Source organism: Erythranthe guttata, chromosome 8 (genome assembly GCF_056151865.1).
Source record: "Erythranthe guttata isolate IM_541 chromosome 8, IM_541, whole genome shotgun sequence".
Lineage (NCBI taxonomy): Eukaryota > Viridiplantae > Streptophyta > Magnoliopsida > Lamiales > Phrymaceae > Erythranthe > Erythranthe guttata.
Window position 1 is genome coordinate 17,422,005 of NC_142540.1, and position 15,709 is coordinate 17,437,713.

The 15,709-nt window shown below is 36.3% G+C and overlaps 3 protein-coding genes across 5 annotated transcripts; 1 reads left to right on the plus strand and 2 right to left on the minus strand.

Annotated features, from left to right (window-relative positions):
* Positions 1-1,840: 1,840 nt before the first annotated feature.
* Positions 1,841-2,485, minus strand: LOC148768672 (receptor-interacting protein). The gene is made up of 2 exons (XM_088822108.1): positions 2,131-2,485; positions 1,841-2,036 (listed from the first exon to the last, which is right to left on the minus strand). Exons 1-2 carry the CDS (start codon positions 2,386-2,388, stop codon positions 1,869-1,871), a joined length of 426 nt encoding a protein of 141 aa, XP_088678234.1. The 5' UTR covers positions 2,389-2,485; the 3' UTR covers positions 1,841-1,868.
* Positions 2,486-4,776: 2,291 nt separating this feature from the next.
* Positions 4,777-9,108, plus strand: LOC105962269 (uncharacterized). The gene is made up of 5 exons (XM_012986573.2): positions 4,777-5,757; positions 6,052-7,387; positions 7,510-7,779; positions 8,030-8,185; positions 8,514-9,108. The coding sequence occupies exons 1-5, from the start codon at positions 5,750-5,752 to the stop codon at positions 8,631-8,633; spliced, it is 1,890 nt and encodes a 629-aa protein (XP_012842027.1). The 5' UTR covers positions 4,777-5,749; the 3' UTR covers positions 8,634-9,108.
* Positions 9,109-9,425: 317 nt separating this feature from the next.
* Positions 9,426-15,164, minus strand: B160 (protein). Of its 3 annotated transcripts, none has more exons than XR_016033208.1 (14): positions 14,346-15,164; positions 14,109-14,245; positions 13,656-13,758; positions 13,402-13,534; positions 13,248-13,311; positions 12,415-13,147; positions 11,815-12,144; positions 11,135-11,641; positions 10,985-11,054; positions 10,819-10,904; positions 10,478-10,597; positions 10,322-10,393; positions 10,018-10,131; positions 9,426-9,929 (listed from the first exon to the last, which is right to left on the minus strand). XR_016033208.1 is itself a non-coding variant. In XM_088822107.1 (12 exons), the coding sequence occupies exons 1-12, from the start codon at positions 14,964-14,966 to the stop codon at positions 10,310-10,312; spliced, it is 2,988 nt and encodes a 995-aa protein (XP_088678233.1). In that variant the 5' UTR covers positions 14,967-15,136. The 3 variants fall into 3 exon arrangements, 1 of the variants encoding a protein (XP_088678233.1); XR_016033209.1 differs by having other exon boundaries at positions 9,426-9,910; positions 14,346-15,136; XM_088822107.1 differs by lacking the exons at positions 9,426-9,929; positions 10,018-10,131 and having other exon boundaries at positions 10,310-10,393; positions 14,346-15,136.
* Between the last annotated feature and the right edge of the window lie 545 nt (positions 15,165-15,709).

Consider the following 15,709-nt stretch of genomic DNA (forward strand, 5'->3'; position numbering starts at 1 on the left):
CCCCCCCCCCCCCCCCCCCCCCCCCCCAATGAAAAAGGGATACGCAAGGTGTCCAACATCGTTTGCCGCTTGATTACCACCGACTTACATGTTCACCGATGGAGCCCTAATAGATAGGACACGGGCAATAGAGTCAAGGAGAAAAGATTTTTCTTGATCTGCTTTATCTGTTTAAAACCTTGTTGAGCTTTAAAGTACTTATTGCAACTGTAACCGCGGTTACAGAAATAAGAAACTTGACACCGTAAAAGTGGACGTGTAAAACAATACATACTTAAGAAGGTTGATTGTAATTATTCAAATATAATGGAGGGTTTTCGCAATTTGAACATACCGTAGGGGTTGTCCATAATTTATCATATTTTCAAATGCCTAATTTATTATAATCAAATTATTGATTGAGGCCCAATATCTATCTTTCGGGTTGACTTTTTATAGGGCCTTGACCCTTATTATTGATAAGTAATCAGGCTCAATGTACGGATTGGATCAATCTAACAATCACGGAAAAAGTCTAGTAGAAAATTTAAATAACAAACTAATTTTAATTATATTCCAAAATTTTCAAAATAATAAGAACTGAAATTAAAAAAGAAATGTTCCAAAATGGGATATTTTCATATTAGAATGTGCAGCGTTCAGAAAATTTATTTTTTATTCAACTATAATATTAAATACATGCTACTATTGATATTTAAATATAATTTTTGGATTTCCTTAAAATTATAATAAAAAATAAGAATTAGATTAAAAAAATCGAAATCTCATACATCGTCTAATATGTTTTTTAGAAATTGTAATAAAAATAAAAATCTAGCTGATAATTCTTGCATTACTTAGAACAACTCCAATGGATGAACTAAATGGAGTATCAAACTAAAAAAATATTACTTTGATGCTTCAAAATTAAAATATCCTCCTCCAATGGAGACATTAAAGTGAGTACTATTTTGATATTCAACCACCCCGAGGTGCAAAAATACTCCAGTTTTTTAGTATAAATAGCTGTCTTAGAGCAACTCCAATGGGAGATATCAAAATGGAGCATTAAATATTCATTTGATACTTGATATAATACTTTGATACTTCCTGGAAAAAAATGCACTCCAACCGCAAGTATCAAATAGATTATCAAATTTTAATTATATGAATAATTATATTTTTAAATGCCACGTGTCAAATAGTGATAGGTTAATTGGGTGGTTATATTTTTGATACCTCATTTTCCAGGGAGTATTTTTGCACCTCGGGGTGGTTGAGTATCAAAATAATTCTCCATTTAATGCCTCCATTGGAGGAGGATTTTTTAATTTTAGAGCATCAAAGTGGTAGTTTTTTAATTTGATACCTCATTTAATGCCTCCATTGGAGTTGCTTAGGACTTTATTTTGAGAGGAATGTCGAATTTTAATAAAATATTTAGAGTTTTCTCTATTTTTCTGGTGGATTCCAGAGTTTTCGGTGGAATCCGAATGCTATTTTGTTCTATATGATAAATTCGTAGAAATTAATTCTTTACCGTGCTTCCGTTCGGAAAATGAGGCATAAAAAATGTAACCACTCAATTAACCTATCACTATTTGACACGTGGCATTTAATAATATAATTATTCATATATTTAAAATTTAATAATCTATTTGGTAGTTGTGATTTGAGTAATTTTTTTTTTCTAGAAGTATCAAAGTATTATATCAAATATCAAATGAATGTTTAATTCTCCATTTTGATATCTCTCCATTGGAGTTGCTCTATAAGAAAAACGACATTTTTTTTTTAAATGACAGCTTAATAATAATAATAATAATAATAATAATAATAATAATAATAATAATAATAATAAAACAAATAAAAATAGGTTTACTAAATAATTACATCATGAATTGTGAATCGTCCCATTGGAGAACAGCAGAATCCAAATTCTGTTCTCTTTTGAGCTTGTCTTTGAGGAACCAATCGCACACTTTCCCTGCATTCAGCTCCTCAATCGTACACCCTTCTTGCTCCGAAATCACTCTCAGCAGATTCAGCGATGATATCTAATCACAATCCACAAAATCCGTTTAAAATTGAAAAAGACTCGATTTTTTTATTTTTTTTTTGTAAAATTAAAAATGATTTTCAGAATTGTACCGTCAATCGGCATAGAAAACGCTCGTGAGTGCTGAGCCCGGTGATTTCGACCAATCCAGCTTCTTCCAGTGTCAGGAAGCTTCGCCTCTCGGTTTTCTTCTCTCCGCCGCCGTCGATGCCGGATTTGACGACGAGATTTCTTCCACGGACGGCGGAGAAAGTAATCGGCATTTGTGCACGGTAAGTGTTTGATGAAATGCGTGAGTGGAAGATGAATGTTGAATGATAGTTTCCTGCGTGGAGTTTGAGTGCAGGCATTCTGTTTATTTCTTCACTTGGAGGAGAGAAGCTTTTGTGAGGTTTTAATTAATTTTATCCCCAGTCTTCTTGTGCGTGTGGTTCTAAATTGAAATGCAATCTTATAAAAATAAATTAAAATATTTATTTATTGCATTGGAAATTATTACTTAAAATTATTATTATGATTATTGGGAAAAATACATTTGATTGAAGATTTAATTGTAAGCATGTTTATAGTCTTAAACGGACGTTTTGCAATTAACTAAAGATTAATTGGGATACTGAAATGTTGAATGTCGTTTCAATTTTACTAATACAGTCGAACATAATTTTGACCATTTTCTAGTATGATTTTGCAAAAATTCAAAACAAAAAAACTGTAGTTCTTTGGGTTAACATTCTAATTCAACTTGAATCGGGTTTTGATTGGATGAATGAGTTACATTTTAAGTTTTCGATAACCGAAAACATTAAATTTGTGGGTAGTGTTCATTGATTTATTCATGAATATTTTTCTCTCTCGACATCCAATTTTGTTGATTTTAGTTGCGTGTTTTAAATTTTACCAGCTTAAAAAATGGTCAAATTCACATTTAAAGTTGATACGTTATTATTAAAACTTAAATATCACATGATTTATTTAGTCCATTGGACCTTTGCAATTCAATGGATAAGGCCCATGGTAAATTCTTATATTTCTCTATTATTTGGGTCGGGTTTAGCCCATTGGACCTAATTAGTGGCTTATTACATTATTTTTTTATTTTTAATTTAAAAAATGGTAACAAAACTCGAAAAATAGAAGCAGATTAGATATAAACACATCATATGTACATCAATTAACACTCCAATGTGTATAAATGGAAGAGCTAAATATTTGCTCAAATCTCTCTCTCTCTAAAAAAAATGCAATTATCTAGAGAGAGAAACAACATCAATTGGGACCCCAGCAGCTCAGGTACATGACCGTCCGGAGAGACTCTTCCGCGTGTTTTAACTTGTCGGCGGTCTGAGCAGCAGCCTTGTACGACGCCGCCGTGGTGGAGTCGATCATGCCACCGGAAAACATCCTCGAAGACGACGGAGCGTAACTGGAATCCTTGAAGGATTTGACGGCGGAGGCGGAATGAGAATCGCACTTCGACGCCTGGTCTTTGATCCCCTGCACCGCCCTCATCGCCGCCTGGTACGCCACCCTGGTAATACACTTCACGCTCATACGTAATCAGTACAGAAACCCTAATTCAAACGATCAATCGAATTGAAATGGAAGTAGAATATCGAATTGTGAAATAATTGAAATGATTTTTTTATTTTATTTTTTCTTCTGGCGATTTTTGAATTTTTGATGTGATGGGGGGGCCAAAGGGGTGCAATTTATAGGGAGAAGATATTTAATTAATATATTTATTTTTTTATGGATTTTGGGAAAACAACCGGCTGGGAAAGTGACGGGGTGTGAAGAAAACCGGGGGCTTATTTGATGTTTTTGTTTTTTTCCGTGGGTGGATGACCGACACGTGGCGGTTAAAACTGTAAATCGGAAATTCTAGAGAATGCGGACGTGGAAATGTGGATAATCATGAAACTGTTGGCAAAAAGGATTACTATAGATAGTAGTGAAAGTCAAAACCATGTGTGATTTCATTTAATTTATAATTGTGCTGTAATGCTGACGTGGAAATTCAACGGGATAATCCGTTCATGGGCTTTGCCATCTTATTTGGGCTAATAAAATAAAGAAGATATGGGCTCAATTAAATCAAGCCTAGGCCTGAATTCAAATGCGAAGCCTTTTTTATGTGATAAGGGTGTGCTGAAATTACAATTCTACCCCTAAATTATAAGAAAAGTACCACTAGGTAGAAATTATGCCCTTCGAAAATATGAAGTACAAATTTGGTACTGGTGATGTGATAAATGTCACTTTAGTTTTACGAATATCGTTTCAATTGTAAATGTGATTTTGACGATTTTTTAGTTTGAATATAAAATTTGTAGTTCTTTGAGTTAATTTTTTAACCAAACTTTAATGCATAATTTTGTCACATAACATCTAATCTAACTAATTCAAGTTGGTTTCAGAAGATAAATCAAAGGGCTACAATTTTTGTATTTTGAATTCTACCAAAATCAAAACTAGAAATTGGTAAAAAAAAAAAAAAAAAAAAAAAAATTCAAAGTCTAAACGATGTTAGTAAAACTGAAAAGATACTTAACGTCTTAGTTGTATTGTACAAATAAATTTCCAACTGCAAATGTGATCGTTTTATTACAACCAAGGTGGTCCATGGTTAATGATTGGTTGTAAGAAGCTCCACATATTGGGTGGACCCGGGTACTTGTAAGTCCACATTTTCAATTCTAGAAACTTCTATTTGGTCCCCTAAAAAAAGAATTTGCATCGACTTTTAATTTTCTTAGTTATTTATTGCTTCGTAAAATTGCCAATTGCAATTTTAAACGAATTTTAAATCGAGTCCAACACGAATTGATGTCGAGTAGCTTGATTGTTGTTAAAAAGAAAAAGGCAAAATTATGGCCATCCCCTGAGGTATGATCGAATTACGAAAAAACTCTTATTGTTAGGTTTATTACAGCCACTCCTTCTTTTAAATATTTTTACATAAAATTTATGTAATTCTTTTATTTATCAAACCAAATCTTATATTCAGTTCGGTAAACGGTATGATATATTGGCGTACCAAAATTTCGGTTCAGTTTTACTGATTTAACATCTCTAAATTTACTTTTGGAGGGGTATTTTTGTAAGATAATACATAGTTGAGGGTGACTGTGATTATCCAAACAGAAGGATGGTTTTCATAATTTGACCATAAACTAGGGGGCTGCTCGTAATTTTCCCAAAAGAAAAAGAGCAAGTTAAAAGGGGTAAATTGCAATTTTCCATTAGTTTTACAACGTAGGGTCGTCAAAGAAAACGTGTTAGTACTTAGTAGTCTGCGTAAGCTTGACGAGCCAAACTCCATACCAAATTACCGAACTGTACGGTACAGTGACCCGACCCATAATACAGAACCCGGTTAAACTTCGATTCGCCGCTTTCGCTTAGGTTTTCTTCACCTTCCTTATATTTTGGTCCAAAAATCGCGTACAGATGATCCAGTTAAACGACGATTTTCCTTTTCCTTTTTCTTTGCTACGGTAAATCAATTTTAGGTAGAAAAGGTGCTATTTAATTTGTTTTTTGTTGATTAAAAAATAAAAAATCGAAAGAAAAAAAATCGTGAAATTCGTGAATGGTACGTGTTCCGTATGGTTGGGCATTGATTGATCCCTAGACAATGTTCGTCGGCAACGCTGTACGCCTCGTTTGCAATTTAGTCCCTGCACTTTTCTATCTGGTCCAGTTTTCGCCATGTCGAGGTTCGTAAAAGCCCTCTCTTTGTTCCTCTTTTTGTTGGAGTTGTTTAATTCTTATTTTTTATTTTTCAATTATGAGCTGTTTGATTGTTTTCCGTTTAATGTTTATACTATTCGTCCCTATTTGCTTAGTTTTTTTATTTTATTTTTGTGGGTTATGTAGTTGGCAATCCGATGAATCGTTTCTATTGTTTGTTGAGTTCGATTAATCGAAAGGCGTTTGAATACTTGAGCAATTTGAATTCTTTCATTAAATTCAACCATCTAATTTAGTTGACAAAACTTATGAGTGTACAGATTCTTGAAACTCGGTAACATCAAGAGAGAGTCGCAGTATTTATGGACGAAACGTAGCAGCGCCTCTTCGGAAGGGTTGAAATATGGCTCCATCGTCAGAGCCGCTTTATATTCTCCTCAACGCAGATTGTTCTCGCAGTACTTTCTGCCCGGCAGTAGACATGCTTCGACCGCGACACGTGAAATTGGAAAAGGGTTCTACAGAAGTGGCATCACGACTTATTCTGCAGTTCCAGCTGGCAATAGTGTAGCGCATCATGCCCAAATTGCTTGGAAGAGATTGGCACATATGTCTGCACTTAATGGGCAGACTCGTACAGCCATAAACCAGATTGCGAAGGCTGTCAGCTTGGGCCTGAGCCGTTCTTACATGGTTGTTCCTGGTATATTTACTCTGATGTGCGGATCGAACTTAGCATTGGCAAAAGCCGTTCCAGAGACGGATATTATGCATCCGATTAATAATTTATATTTACGAGCCGAAGATAGCCATCTGTTTTTGACTAGGCTGGTCATTTCCACGTGCGATTGCATTTTCTTGCTGCTCAGAACTTTGTTTCTTGCAGTGTTGTTCACTCCAAGCCTTGCCATGGCTCCATTTGCAGATAGTTTCGGACCCGAGTTTAGGAAATTATGGCTTAGAGTTGTGCATCAAACTTTGGAAAGAGCAGGTCCAGCATTCATAAAATGGGGGCAGTGGGCAGCAACACGTCCGGATCTATTTCCTAGAGACTTGTGCACCGAGTTATCGAAGCTTCAAACAAAAGCACCTCAGCATAGCTTTGCCTACACGAAAAAGACTATCGAAAGGGCTTTTGGTCGTAGAATTTCCGAAATTTTCGACGACTTTGAGGAAGAACCAGTTGCATCTGGAAGTATTGCTCAAGTGCATCGAGCTTCTTTGCGATCCAAGTACCCCGGTCGCAAGATCAAGCCAATGCTAGTTGCTGTTAAGGTGAGACATCCAGGAGTCGGGGAATCGATAAAACAGGATTTCGAGATTATTAATATAGTGGCAAGAATTTCCAATTTAATACCTGCGCTGAATTGGTTGAGATTGGATGAAAGCGTACAGCAGTTTGGAGTTTTCATGATGTCACAAGTTGACCTTGCTCGAGAAGCTGCTCAGTTGAGCCGCTTCATATACAATTTTCGAACATGGAAGGATGTCTCTTTCCCTAAGCCTGTATATCCTCTAGTCCACCCTGCTGTTTTGGTGGAATCTTTCGAGCATGGAGAATGTGTTTCTCACTATGTAGATGAGCTCGGAGGGAATGATCGAGTTAAAAGTGCTCTTGCCCATATTGGGACCCACGCACTGCTGAAAATGCTCCTGGTATATTATTTTCGTCTTTTCCTTTATTCTTTCCATTTTCTTGTATATTACGAATTGGTTAATTGAATATAGCAAATCTCTTTTCATCTGTTTGAGAATTTGTTTTTGGCGATGTTAATCAGGTGGACAACTTTGTTCATGCGGACATGCATCCTGGAAACATCCTTGTACGTGTAGCTAGGAGCAAGCCTTCTGGCAAAAAGCTGTTTAAAACCAAGCCACATGTTATATTTCTTGATGTGGGCATGACCGCGGAACTTTCTAGAAACGATCGTGTTAATTTACTGGAGTTTTTTAAGGCTGTGGCTCGTAGGGATGGCCAAACTGCAGCAGAGTCCACACTTAGATTGTCGAAGAAGCAGAACTGCCCTAAGCCAGAGGCTTTCATTCAGGTGAATAACTCACATTTAGATTTACAGAGTCCCGAAGCTCAAAAAAAATTTATAAAACAAGGCAACTTTATTTATTGACCAAAATCCGGAAAAAAACTGATTTTTAAAACCAGCTTCCATCAAACCTAAGGTCGATTTTAACGATTTAAAGTGAAGAGTTTTAATTTATTATGGTGTAACTCACACAAATAGTTTCTGATGTATACAATGAATTGTCTATTTATATCTTGGTGAATTCTTGATTTAACAGGAAGTGAAAGAGTCGTTTGAATTTTGGGGTACAAGAGAAGGAGATGTGGTTCATCCGGCTGAGTGCATGCAGCAATTACTCGAGCAAGTCAGGCGTCACAGAGTAAACGTTGATGGCAATGTTTGCACTGTGATGGTCACAGTTTTGGTCCTTGAGGTAAATCTTGTTTTGAGCTTTTCTTTCCTCAAAACTCCGTCCAATTCAAACTATTCTTCGTGTTTTTGAACATGTCATGCGCTTTTGTTGTCGTCCACATAATAAAAAAATCAATTTGGCACCGTGTCTCTTTTTACTATAATGGAAGTTGAAGGGAGAAAGTTGATCGACATGATTACGACGTCTTAGTATTCTGTTGGCTTTCTTGAAAGAGTTCAAGAAGATGCTATTAAGGGATTATCTTTTGTGGAGGGTTGTTTTATTGCTGTCATTATATATAAGTCGATAAGTCGAAATCTAAAAGTAATCTAAACTTTTTTTGTATTAGGGCTGGCAAAGGAAGCTCGATCCAGATTACGACGTGATGCATACACTGCAGACATTGCTCCTAAAAGCCGACTGGGCAGAATCACTTTCTTATACAATCGAAGGGCTCATGGCACCGTGAATGGGGTCTTTAACATTACTGATGCATACACTACAGATATTACTGATGCACAGCATTTTTTGACAACGTAGTAGACTTAAAATCGAATATCGGTTTACATAATCATGTTTTATCTGCATATATAATTTATTGACATCTTCAGCTGGCTCTCATGCTCTCACAATTTTGTTAAGGACATGCTATCTTGTGTGGGGTTTCTTTTCTTTTTTTTTTTTTTTTTCTTGAACATGATATTGTTTTGTATTATTGATTACATTAGTTCTGGAAAATGGTAGCCAAGTTGTACCCACTCTCGAGGATATTGAGGTACTGAATAGTGAATAAGCTCTCGGGATTCTCACTTACTAGTCCCATAGCCAACAATAATCGCAATTTGTCGTTTTCTTACGTTCTTGGTTGTGTATATTGTACACATTTGGCATGGATTAATGTACATTATATTTACGATTCTAATGTTAACATTCTGGATTCTGACTCGCTTTTCTACTTTTGGGGAGACCAATTTTTTTTGTGAAGAATCATACCGTTGCTTTGATTTGTATCGAATTGATCAATTGTTATTTGTATGAATACCACTTTACCTATTTCTTGCAACTTGTAACTATTGTAAGAAATGTAATTGAACAGAGTCTAATTTTCACAGCTATTTGTATGAATGCCACTTTACCTATTTCTTGCAACTTGTAACTATTGTAAGAAATGTAATTGAACAGAGTAATTTTCACACTCCAAAATTAACCGAAAAACTTCAAATTTTTTCGAACTAATTACTAATTTATTCCAATAAAAATCTATCCAAAAATCAGTCACATATGACCTTGAGCTATTTATATAAATAAGAATATTACAGCCAATCATTATACCAGTCCATTCATTACAAGAAAAAATCGAATAAAGTCAAATTACACATTTACACAATAACATAATCGAAATCAATCCCAATCTTTTCCGCCTCTGTGTTTATATCTCATTAGCAGTAGTAATGCGCGCTAACTATTCATTGAAGTACCAGACGAGGAAGAAAGTGTACTAGTTTACAACAATATTCAAAACAAGTCTGAATGAACTTTGTGTAGAAAAAGTAATTGATGATTCCACAATGTACATGTCCAATGTGTGAAAAAGCACTATGCTCTTGATCGAGTCTCAAAGTCGAGTCTAAAATAGCATAAGCTGAGTTGTAATCGTATTGCACAAGTTTTACTCACCTTTTACTGAAGGTGTAGATTCATCTCGTTTAAAGGCAGATGTCATGTCTTGATGGAATGTATATCTTGCTGCAATGTATTTATTTACCTACAAGAAGTAGCCGGGGAAGAAAGAATCAAATGAAGGTTGGCTTGTATGTGTGACAACTCTCGATCTCTAAGATTTAGTAACTTACGGGGGAATAAGAATGCCACTACGGTTCTCTGTACATTTGTTAACTAGCTGGAGCAAGATTCTGCGCAGTTCGTTTCTGTTAATAGTGAGTGCTTTCATCACTTCCTTATCAACCCTAGATCACGTGAATTTATTAAATGGTCGAAAATAAATCCGGGATTGTTTGATTACATAGGCCACATGGTATATAATGATGAAGATAATCTAATTGCAAAAGATCTAGCATTCGAAGATTGAATATTCTCTTGTAATAATCACCGACAAAAAAAAAAAAAAAAAAAAAAAAACCAAGGCTAGAGGATTACTTGTTCCACATGCATGAGGTTGCGTATATCTTCAATTGCTGCACTGATTCCGTGAAGAGCCATTTTCTCCACCTAAAAAAAGTCAATTTTCAAGTTTATGCTCTTCACATAAATGACGGGTTAAAATTGCTGGTAATGTGTAAGTGTAACACCTACCTCCATCACTTTCCCTTTAGCTTTGTGTCGCGTAGGAAGAAGACGAATTTCGTCGTTCAACTGAACGCACTGAGTAGCATTTTCAGGTGAAATGAAGTCCAAAACAACATTGACACATGACTGAAAAAATGTGAAAGAGACACTATTAGAAGGCTGCACTTTCTAGTTACAGAAAAAAATAGTTCCAATAGCAAAATTCATAGAGAATATTAAAATAGTCAGAAATAACCGATCAATATTTTAGCATTTAAAAAACACACTGAATAAACATACTCAAACATGACAGATACAGCTTGAATAGCAATGAAGCTATTGTCAGAGCATCTGAATTGCAGTGCTACCTTAACATTTCTGATTTGATACGGACATCCAGCAGGAATGAATATAGCTTCTCCAGTACATTGCTCAAAAGTCCATGGCTGAATATCTGAAAGCAGTGAAACAAGCTATGCATTTAGCATGTATGATAAATCGAGCACACATAAACGAACCTATAACACTACTTACCAAATTCCTCCTTAAGTCTCAGTTTGTGATAAGCATCAAGGAAAATATTTTGATCAAGAATGGGATGAACCTGTTAAAGATACACGTTAATTGATGGTTACTCTTATATTGCAGTTTTGTAATAAAAAACTTCATATTATGTTACCGTACATTTTTCGAGTAGCTGCATGCAGGGCTGAGCTCACTAGAGTGTCTCTTGAGGTATTCTAGAAGTTTTGGTACATCTTCTCGAGGGAAAATGTCCCACTGGGCCCCACAAGAATTAGTCCCTTGCTTATCTTCACTGGAACAAGAGCTTTCTATGTCTTCCGCTTGAAAATCCTCATCGGACTCTTCAGAGTTTTCAATACTTCCGCAGCAAAGAATTGATGCCTCGTCATCAGATTCACTGTCATCAGACAAATTTCCACTTTGAACAGTCAGTTTTTGATCTTTAAGGGGATCAATGGTGTAAAAAGGTACATTTTCTATTCCATCGGGCAGGTGCATCTGTTCTTCAATCTCCTGCAAACTTGATTCACCAGTGTCTTCACTGTGAAAAGATGTTTTGCCTTTCTGAGCACTGTTTCGAGCCTTGTACTTCTTCATTAAATTTTCGACTTTATTAATATTTTCTGTTGAAATTGGAGTGTCTGTAGCATAAGCGAGGATATTAACCTGAGGTTAAAAAGCCAGTGGAGTAAGATACATGCATATCTTCCGACCTTAAAGAATACCATATGATGAAATGCAGTTCTAAGGAGATCCCATAAACTTGTGTGGGAAAGGACTACTTATGCATACACTGATGATGCAATATAAGGCTATTCTAATAATTATCAAACTCTTACCTTATCATGTGACTCGTAACAAAGTTTTGACAAATAATCAGCTTGCACGAGTTCCTCCGGACCTCCATATGAAAAATAGATACATGGACCTATTTCAGGCTTTGATAAATCCTTTGGCAACTTCGTTCTAATATTCAGAAGGCCTGATACTGGATTTACATACTCTGGAAGGGGTAAAGCACTTGAGACCTCATTATAGTGGACTGGAAACTGCTTTTGGAATAAATTGGAAGAAAGCCAAGCTTTGAATTTTAGAACTTTTCGCTTAATGCTTGCATGTGTTCTCTTTTCCAATGACCCCATAAATATCCGCTTCCGATCAATTTCCACCTGCAATACCATGTAGCTTGCATTTATAGGAGGACGAAGAAAAGAGTATTGACATACTGCACAACAAAAAAGAAAAGAGTATTGACATACTGCACAATATGCAGGCAGATAAAAATGGTCTGGATATAGAAATACATTGGTGCATTTGATAATTTAACACCATATTTGCAGAATGGGAAACTTGTTCTTAATAAAACTGTTAAGTAAAAACTTGTACGTAAAGACTGGTGTGTGTTTGTGTGAGTTTGTGTGAGTGAGTAAAATACAGACCTCACACCAATCCAAGCAGTTTGTTACTTTGCTGCCATCTTCATTACAAGATCCAGAGTTCTTATTCTCCAAATACGAACAAAACATAACAACAGGATCCCAACACAACGCTGGGGTACTCCGAAGCACATTTCGAACTATAACAGGCTGACCCCTACCCCAATGCCTCTGGAAATGCTCAAGGGTTTCTTGATGAAGATCCTTTAGAGTAGGACAATACAGATAGTTGTCATTAAAACCTATTCTCCTAGACAGTTCTGTCTGTGGCTTAAATTCATTACTTTTGTTAGCACCAATAGTGTTGCACAATGAGCAGCACGGAGAAACATCTGCAGTTTCGGGCAAGTGATAGCTGCATAATATTTCTTCAGCTTTAACTTCCAGATCTCGGGTCCAATTTAAGGGAAACATACATCTTAAATCAAGAAAGCTATCACCACAACCTCCGATATCTGTTGGTGGGCAAGGAATACTGCCATCTTCACTAATCTTCCACTTTTGCAAGGAGAGATTGGACAAGCACGGTAACCCACCAGAATTTTGCCTTAAAATATTCTTTTTATGTAGTGCCTCATCACCAGATGAACATACTTTCCTTTTCCTGCAACTTTTGAGCTGAAAACTTCCATGCAAGCTATGTCTAGAAAGCTCCCGACAACAGCTTAAACAAAGATTATACGAACACTCCGTACAAGTCCTATGGTAGTCCACAATTGAATTTCTGCATTTGTTGCTGCTCCATAATTTAAATTACCACAGGAAAGAGTCACACAGCAATTCTTCTCATTGCATTATGCACATAGGCAAATGGTATTAAAAATATAAAAACTTACCAGCACCACGATGTTTGAAAGCCTAATTTAGGTTGTGGAATCTGGATTTTAGATCGTTCTTTTCCTATTTGAAGTGAAAATTGAGAATATATGAGTAATCACGAAAACAAAGAAACGAGCCTCAGTTGCAGGATGAGCTCAAGTATTCTCATACCTGTTACCTTAGATTCTGTTTCAAGCTCATCGTTCTGATCACGGTTCACTTTTTTCAACACAGGAAGAAGCATGTAGATTAGATAGTGAAGCAATTGTTTCCTATCCAGTTTCCTTCCACCTCTATGACATTCCTGTAAGAAAAAGTTCCCAAAAAGAAAAGGAAAAAAAAAAAAAAGAACATAAGTCATCAATTTCCCCTGTTTATATTCTAAGTTCTAACTCTATAGTTAAAATTCGAGCCCCTTGCCAAACCTTATGATTGTTAGCTCTCATTTGCTGTTTTATGCAGAGGTTACAGCTACAAGTTCCACGACAGGCAGGGCACTTGCTCTTCACTTCTTGCTTCTCAAAGTACCTAAATAAAAATTCAGATTTTATAAGTGCTAGTTTTCCTTGAGACTCCAATAGTGCTAGAGCAGAAACTCGTCGTCCAGATCTAGGTGTGATGCTCATATTCAAATGTTTTAGTAATCGGATCAGGCCTAATATCATAATTCAAACCAAATTACACGCTTGAGAATAAGAGTTGTAAAAAAATCGGAAATTGAAACTTAGAATAAAGGTCTACTAAAAAACAGCAGATGAAAACACATAATATAACAGCGGATAATCAAATGAATTTTCGTTTGAGGATCCAAAGTGAGGAATATACACATCCAGTTGCACATCAACAGAAATTATGAACAGGCAGGGATAAGAATGTACCTCTCTTTTATACAGTCCACACAAAAGAAGCGCTTCCTGCAAGTCAGGCACTTAATTAAGCAACGGTATTTAGTATCCCTACACCAGTGGCATCGCTTTATCATCTTTTTCTTCACATTGTCAGCAAACGGAACGACCTAGTTCGAAACAAAATCAGATACGTGTATGTAACTCGAGGACTGCAGCTTAGTGTGTGTACACGGAATAAAGAATTGCAGGAAAAGAGAGAAAAACAACCTGCATTGTACTAATTGGGAGTGGTTCGATATTTTTCGACCGAAAATGCCTCTGCAGAAGAAAACCATTCGATGAATCCACCCCAACTTTAACATTCAAACCGTCGTTTTCTGGAAATTTTTGCAAACTGGAATGTGCTTGAGAAATAGCCATAATTCCACATGGCAATTCTCTTGTTTCATCGCCAATTGGTGTTGTTTCCTTCAACTCTTTCTCCTTCTTCTTCTCCACCTGCCTCTTCAGGAAAACCCTGATCAAATCCAAATGCAGGTCGTCTCTCTTCAACTTCATCCTCTTCAAAGCCTCGTCCAGCGCCTCGGAAACACACCTCCGCCGCCTCTTCTCCGCCACCGCCGCCGCCACCGGCTTTTTCGCCGCCTTCGATTTGGAAACCCTACGGCTGCTACTCTCCCCCCCATTGACGTTCCCCCGCTTTTTCGTCACGTTCCGCTCGAGCTTCAGGGAGTCTGGAACTTTCGTCTTGTTCTGACGGTGTTTCCCTTGTAGATGATGAATATCGCAGAGCGTCTTCCCCTCCATTGCCTGCCGCTTGCACCGCCATTGACGGCCGTCGGTGCGCTTGCACCGCAGCTCATCCGGCGGCGGATCCTTCCCCCGCATTTCTCCCCCAAAATCCTGAATCAAAAGATGAGTTTCGAAATTTTCCCCTTTTAGCGATGCAAATTGAATTCTAGGGTTTCAGAAGAGTGTTCTGTGTGTGCGTATATTGAGAAACGAGATATAAAGATAGAGAAAAAAAAAAAAAGAAAAAAAAAAAAAAAAAGTCCTATACTCAATCGGATGCCAATTAAATAATTTATTGACCCTCAATTTAATTTACCTCTACATACACTCTCGCACTGTACGTATAGAATTATACACACACTGGATGTGCAAGTACACACAGTATACATACACACACACAGAGACACACTCTTTGTGGTGTGTTACTGAATGAATGTCTGAAGGAAAATTGCAGTAAATAATAAAGGCTCAATTTTTTTTATTTTTTTTGGGTGGTATAATAAATGGATTATTGGAAAAAGAATATTTGATCTGATCATATTCATTTCTTTTTTGGGCTTTAATATTTAAATCTGCAGCATTAATTCTTTGTATTGATTTCTTGTATCAGATTTTGCTGATATTTTGGGATTTCAAGAACTGTTTCTTGTTCATTTTATTTAATGTTTTTTTTTTCTTGTATGTGTTTTGTTCAGTCTGAGGTTGTCTGGTGATTTTATTATTTTATTTTATTATAATTTATTTTGAATAAAAAGCAATGAGAAGTAGTGTATGATGTATATACAAATTATGCATGCATGTTCAATTATATAATTTGCATAGTTGGTTACGCTGAGAAT